This window comes from Mauremys mutica, chromosome 1 (genome assembly GCF_020497125.1).
Source record: "Mauremys mutica isolate MM-2020 ecotype Southern chromosome 1, ASM2049712v1, whole genome shotgun sequence".
Classification (NCBI taxonomy): domain Eukaryota; kingdom Metazoa; phylum Chordata; order Testudines; family Geoemydidae; genus Mauremys; species Mauremys mutica.
The window spans coordinates 364,833,540-364,840,375 of NC_059072.1; the positions used below are offsets into that span (position 1 = coordinate 364,833,540).

The window sequence follows — 6,836 nt, forward strand, 5'->3', positions numbered from 1 at the left end:
GTGACTTTCCTTTGTGAGGTGTTTTCCACATTCTTCAATGAAAGGTGCTGCACAGTATGATGAGAGTTATTGGGGAGAATTCTTTGATCACTTAGTAACAGCACCATGTGCCTGCAGAAAGTGCTTATGTCTCCCCTCGCGCATCTTTCTATAGATCTGTCTGTTTACTATATACCCATCGCTCTTGGGACTTTACAGACCTTATGGAGTTTTAAGCATTATCACTTGTTTTCCTACCAATCAACTATAATTTTTAAATACACACAAATGCACAGAGCAGCCAATTCCTCTCTGACTCAGCACAGAGCCCCAGAGTTCTCATTTTCTTCTGGGAAGGTCCCTTAATTACTGTTTACTCCCAAAGCTGGATAAAGAGCACAGAAGCCCAGACAAGCTTGTCTCCAGCCTGTTTACATTCAGATGCTCACTTATCTCCTAGAGGCTGAGCGACCCCCCTGGGATTGCACAGAGCTATATTAGAAATGGTGCACGTTTCTGTGTCAGCTTTCAGTGTGGGATGTTGCTGCAGATGCTGGGGTGAGAGACGTGTGGGACACAGCTACCTGAGGGGGATTCCTGGGGAAGACACGTCTGTTAAAGGATTCACAGGTACCCACTTCTTGCTGAGGAGCTCACCTGCGCGACAAACCCAGTGCAACATGGATGTGATGGGACAGAGAATAGGTCTGTGGTCCTTTCCGCTCTGCACAGCCATTAAACATCCAAGGGCCCTTGCCACAGTGGATGAGATTGCTTCAGTATCATGGGTTAAAACGTCCCTCTTTGCTGTGCCCTCCTGGGCTGAACGGCCTCCAGCCCCAAATTTGCTTTATTTCAGTGCCACAGTAGATTCTTCAGGATGAAAGGGTTAGTAGATGTAGAATGCAAGGCCAAATTCTGAGGCCAGTTTACTCAAGCCCCACTGAGGAAAAACTCCCCTTGGAGTAAGAACTGAGTAAAGACCTCAGGAGCCAGCTGTGTGTTAATGCAGAGACACTGTCACCTTCTCCTCTTGCATTTCAGGGCTCCGGGTGTTAAAGGGGGAGCGGGGGCTGTTCCCTGACTTTTATCTCCATGGAGGTGCTTGGGCTCCTCACTGGAACAATTCTAAGAATGTTTCAGCATGAGCAACACATCTTTTCTCCTAGCTTCATTTGAGAAGTCGGCTCAAACGTTATGCCGGAAACTCAAAAAACAATTCAGCCGGAAGCAGACACCCAGCATGTGAAATTTCAGTCCAATTGCTTAAAGTTCGGCAAATTTATAAGCAACTGAAAATGAAGTCTACTAGTTGAAGGTGTCAGACAGCCTTAACCAATGGTGGTGCCGTGCCACCAGCACCACCTACAATGGCCAATCCATTTGTGAATTCCCTGTGTTTGACTAAGGCCTGGTCGACACTGGCATTTTATATCACAGAATCCTAGAGCCACAGGGGGAGAAGGAACAGCCGGAGTCAGCTAATCTAAGCCCCTGCCAAGATGCAGGATTTGTTGTGTCTAAACCATCCAGGACAGATGACTGTCCAGCCTCCTTTAGAAAACCTGCAGTAAAGGAGCCTCCATGATTTCCCGAGGCGCCTGTTCCATTTTCCTCCTGTTCCTACATTTAGGCAGTTTGTCCTGAGATTTAATCTAAATCTGCTAACGGGGCGACTCCAGGCACCTGCACTCCAAGCACGTGCCTGGTGCAGGAAGCCATGTGGGGGTGGGGACGGCCTGACAGTCGCCGTAAGGGCAGCAGTCAGGCCTGTGGGAGGTCTGCCGGTCCCGCGGCTCTGGGGGTAATTCGGCTGCGGGGACACCGAAGGTGCAGGACCATAGGACCTCCCACAGACATGCCACCAAATCTTCATTACCAGCGGACTTCCCGCAGGCACACTGCCAAAATACATAGAGCCGCTCCTGTCTGCTATGCTGTAGTTTGAACCCAGTGCCTCTTGTCCTGCCCTACATGGCAAGAGTGAACAACTTTTCTCCATCTTTTTTATTTCAGAGTGGTAGCCGTGTTAGTCTGTATCAGCAAAAACAACGAGGAGTCCTTGTGGCACGTTAGAGACAAACAAATTTATTTCCGCATAAGCTTTCGTGGGCTAAAATACACTTCATCAGATTCATGGAGTGAAAAATACGGTAAGCAGAATATATATTCTAACACATGAAAAGATGGGAGTTGCCTTACCAAGTGGGGAGTCAGTTCTGACAAGCCAATTTAATTAAGGTGGATGTGACCTATTCTCAACAGTTTACAAGGAGGGGTGAATACCAAGTGACGGAAAATTACTTTTGTAGTGCTAACGAGGCCAATGCAATCAAAGTGGCCCATTTCCAACAGATGACAAGTAGGTGTGGGTATCAGCAGAGGGAAAATTACTTTTTGTAGTGTCCCATCCACTCCCAGTCTTTATTCAGGCCTCATTTGATGGTGTCCAGTTTGCAAATTAATTCCAGTTCTGCTTTTTCTCCTTGGAGTCTGTTTTAATTTTTTTTTGTTAAAAAATTGCCAGTTTCAAGTCTGTCATTGAGAGATTGAAGTGTTCTCCTACTGTTTTTTTAATGTTACAATTCTTGATGTCTGATTTGTGTCCATTTATTCTTTTGAGTAGTGACTGTCTGGTTTGGCCAGTGTTCATGGCAGAGGGGCATTGCTGGCATATGATGGCATATATCACATTAGTAGATGTGCAGGTGAACGAGCCCTTGATGGTGTGGCTGATGTGGTTAGGTCCTATGATGGTATCCCTTGATTACATATGTGGACAGAGTTGGCAACGGGGTTTGTTGCAGGGATTGGTTCCTGGGTTAGAGGTTTTTTGTGTAGTTGCTGCTGAGTATTTGCTTCCGGTTGGGGGGCTGTCTGTAAGCGAGGACTGGCCCGTCTCCCAATGTCTGTGAGAGTGAATGATCGTCCTTCACGGTAGGTTGTAGATCCCTGATGATGCACTGGAGAAGTTTTAGTTAGGGGATGTAGGTGATGGCTAGTGGCGTTCTGTTACTTTCTTTGTTGTGCCTGTCCTGTAGTAGGTGACTTCTGGGTACTCTTCTGTCTCTGTCAATCTGTTTCTTCACTTCCTCGGGTGGGTATTGTAGTTTTAAAAATGCTTGGTAGTGATCCTGTAGGTATTTGTCTCTGTCTGAAGGATTGGAGCAAATGCAGTTGTATCTTAGAGCTTGGCTGTAGACAATGGATCGTGTGGTGTGTCCTGGATGGAAGCTGGAGGCATGTAGGTAAGTATAGCAGTCAGCAGGTTTCCGGTATAGGGTGGTGTTTATGTGACCATTGCTTATTTGCTCTGTGGTGTCCAGGAAGTGGATCTCTTGTGTGTACTGGTCCAGGCTGAGGTTGGTGGTGGGGTGGAAATTGTTGAAATCCTGGAAGACTGCTGCCACGTCCCTGTCAGTCTCCTCTTGCCCAAACTAAACATACAGAGTTCCTTCAGCCTTTGCTCATATGGCTTGAATTCTATCTCTCTCATCATCTTTGTTGCTTGCCTCTGGTCATTTCCAGTTTCTCTACTGGTCTATGGTCTATAAATTGGTGACCATAATTAGACACAGTACCCCAGCTTGACTTGCATGCTATGCCTTTGCTAATGCATCCAAAAATGTCATTTTCTTTTTTTGGCAAGAGCAAAAAAATCCACACCCCTGAGAGATGTAGCTATATCAACCTAACCCCTATATAGTTGCATGGGGTCAACAGAAGAATTTTTCTATCCACCTATTGGGGAGGCGATTACGTACACCAATGCGAGAACCCTTGCCATGGGTGTAAATAGTGTCTACACTGAAGTGCTACAGCAACGCCACTGTAGCATTTTAAGTGTAGACAAGTCCTCAAGCAGATCTTCCAGAAAAAAAAACATCCAGTCTGGATCTACAGACATGCAGAGCTGGAGGATCCACCACTTCCCTTTGTAGTTTGTTCCAAACATTAATCACCCACAGGGCTAAAAATTTGGCATTTACATTCAGCTGGTATTTGTCTGGCTTCATCTTCCAGCCATTGGGCGTTGCTCTGCCTTTCTCTGCTAGATTACAGAGCCAGTTATTTGTGTGTGTGTGTGTGTGTGTGTATTGCTTTTTCCCACCTAACTCCTGCCTTCATTTTGCCACTGAATAGAAGTTTTAGCCAAAGTTGTTCACACTCTTGACCGAGGAATTGTGGTTTCTGAGCTATCTAATAAACTCTTCGTAAAGAACACCCAATTCTCATTGACTTTTTCTCTCAAAATTTTTCCTCCCAATCAGTTTTGTTAATAATTTGCTTCACCTGAGGAGAATTACCTCTTTTGAAACACAAAGTGTCCATAGATATGACTGGTTGGGAACTGTTCTCTATTTGTCCACTTGAATGTAATCCGTCCCATTCTTTATTTTCCTCTCCTCTATCATAAGCCCCCTTCTTTGTCTCTTCTCTAAACTAAACAGTCCCAGACTTTTCAGTCCACATATGGCAGCCTCCGCAATTCTAATAGCCTGTCACAGAAATCCCCTTTCTACCTGCTATATCCTTTATAGAGACTTGGTGTACAAAACTGAGCGCACATCCAGAGTAAGGTATTCTCCATCCCGTTCCTTAGGCATCCCATCATTGTCTTTGTTTTGGACACTGCTGTGAATGAGCAGTTGTTTAAGTTGTGCTGCTATCAATTACGCCCAGGTCTTTCTCCTGATGTGTCTTTTAGTTGAGATGTTTCTCTCTGGTACATGTTGTGTCAAAACTTTTTTTTTCCACTCTCAGATTTTGAGCAACTAGGTGAATGGGGAACTGCCTTGAGCATGGACTCTCTAGCATGGGTTTTGTTGCACTAAGGAATGATGGATAACCAGTATTCACACTCTTGTTTCCTGTTGGTGCCTATTAAGGTTTCCCACATCAAATGTATAGGAATTATTAAGGCAGGGGGCACCATAAAATATGGAATTGGGATTAGTAGGATCATGTGTTCACAATTCATTTACCTCAATAATAAAAATGTCATTTTTCAGGGTGCGAAGAGCTACCAATCTGCTTCACCCATTAGAACAGACACCAGTAGTACATTTAGTGTCTCAAATTAACATTGTGTCTCCATTCAGGCATTTGTACTGCAACCATCACCCTAGATCCTGGGCACATACAGGAAGTCAGGGGAACGTACGGTACATGAAGGAGACACTGTTCTGTCTCAGAGTTGGACGCCTTCTCCCCTACTCCATGTCAGATTCCAACACAACTGACTTCACCAACCCCTCCACCTTCATCCTGCAGGGTATTCCTGGCCTGGAGGCAGCCCATGTCTGGATCTCCATCCCCTTCTGGACCGTGTACGCCATAGCCGTCTTGGGGAACTTCACCATCCTGTTCGTCGTGAAGATGGAGCAGAGCCTCCATGAGCCCATGTACTATTTCCTCTGCATGCTGGCCATCACAGACCTGGTCCTGACTACATCTACCCTGCCCAAATCGCTGAGCATCTTCTGGTTCAATTCCAGGGAGATCCATTTCAGTGCCTGCCTCACCCAGATGTACTTCATTCACTGCTTCTTAGAGATCGAGTCTGGGATCCTCGTAGCCATGGCTCTGGATCGCTACGTGGCCATCTGTGATCCTCTGAGATATTCCACCATCCTGACAAACCCCGTTGTGACCAAGATCGGCCTGGCCGTGGTGCTGCGTGGCTGTGTGGTAACATTGCCCATTCCCATCCTGGCGAGGCAGTGGCCATATTGCAGAACCAACATCATCCCCCAACCATACTGTGTACACATAGCCGTGGTGAATCTGGCCTGCGCCGACACCCGTGTCAGTAGTTACTATGGCCTCTTCGTACTATTCTGTGTCAGGGGTCTGGATGTGATTTTTATCGCCGTGTCCTATACCCAAATCCTCAGGGCCATCTTCAGCCTCCCCACAAAGGACGCCCGGCTCAAGATTTTTGGGACCTGCAGCTCCCACCTCTTTGTTATTTTAGCCTTTTACATCCCAGGTCTCTTCTCCTCCCTCACATACCGGTTTGGCCAGAATGTGCCTCGGCATTTCCACATTCTCATTGCCAGTGTGTACCTCTTGATGCCCCCTGTGCTAAATCCCGTCATCTACGGGGTGAGGAGCAAACAGATCCGGGGCAGGCTGCTCCGGCTCTTCACTCATAAAGGTACCTAAACTTTTCTCCTGGTGCTCTGGCTCTCAGACCGAGCTCTGTGCCTGTTGACCTGGTGCCCCACTTCCCTGAATCACTGACAGGACAGTCACAGTGACATTAATCCCTTTCCTGGCCTTACTGTGCTGTGTTAGCCTGACAAACTGAGGAATAGGCCTGTGTACAACTCAGTGATTTACAGGATTGGCACCATTCTAATTGCTGGTAACTGGACCACTGAGACTATGTGCCCTTCCCTGCCTATTCCCCAAGCTCCTGCCCCTGGCCCCACCTCTTTCCACAAGGCCCCTCCCCCTGTCCCAAGTATTCCCACAAGGCCCCGCTCCATGCTCCACCTCTTCCCCAGAGTCACAGCCCTGTTTCTTGCTCCTTTCCTCCCCAACCCCATCAACTTTCTGGATCATCTCGACCTCCCTCCTCACCCAGATGCATTCCCTCTGCTTCAGGGCTGGGACCGGAACTGCTGCAGGGACGCAGTGCTGGGGCTGATAGGGGGATGAGAAGCGGAGAGGGAAGCCAGGAAGCTGTGTAAAAGAAGCTGGGGGCTGGAACCACGGTTGTGTTGCAGGCAGGTGAACTTCTGGGCCCTAAAGCTCAGCCTCAAAGTCCTGAGGGCAGAGACCCTTGTGTGGTTTATTTCTTTAGCTTTTGGTTCCCTTTTGTTCCTCCCAACTGGGAGCCTGTAGCAGGC

The 6,836-nt window shown here is 47.4% G+C and overlaps 1 protein-coding gene across 1 annotated transcript; it reads left to right on the top strand.

Moving 5' to 3' along the window:
- Nucleotides 1-5,199: 5,199 nt before the first annotated feature.
- On the top strand, nucleotides 5,200-6,147 carry LOC123362597 (olfactory receptor 52R1-like). Its single transcript, XM_045002993.1, has one exon. It carries the CDS (start codon nucleotides 5,200-5,202, stop codon nucleotides 6,145-6,147), a length of 948 nt encoding a protein of 315 aa, XP_044858928.1.
- Nucleotides 6,148-6,836: the final 689 nt, after the last annotated feature.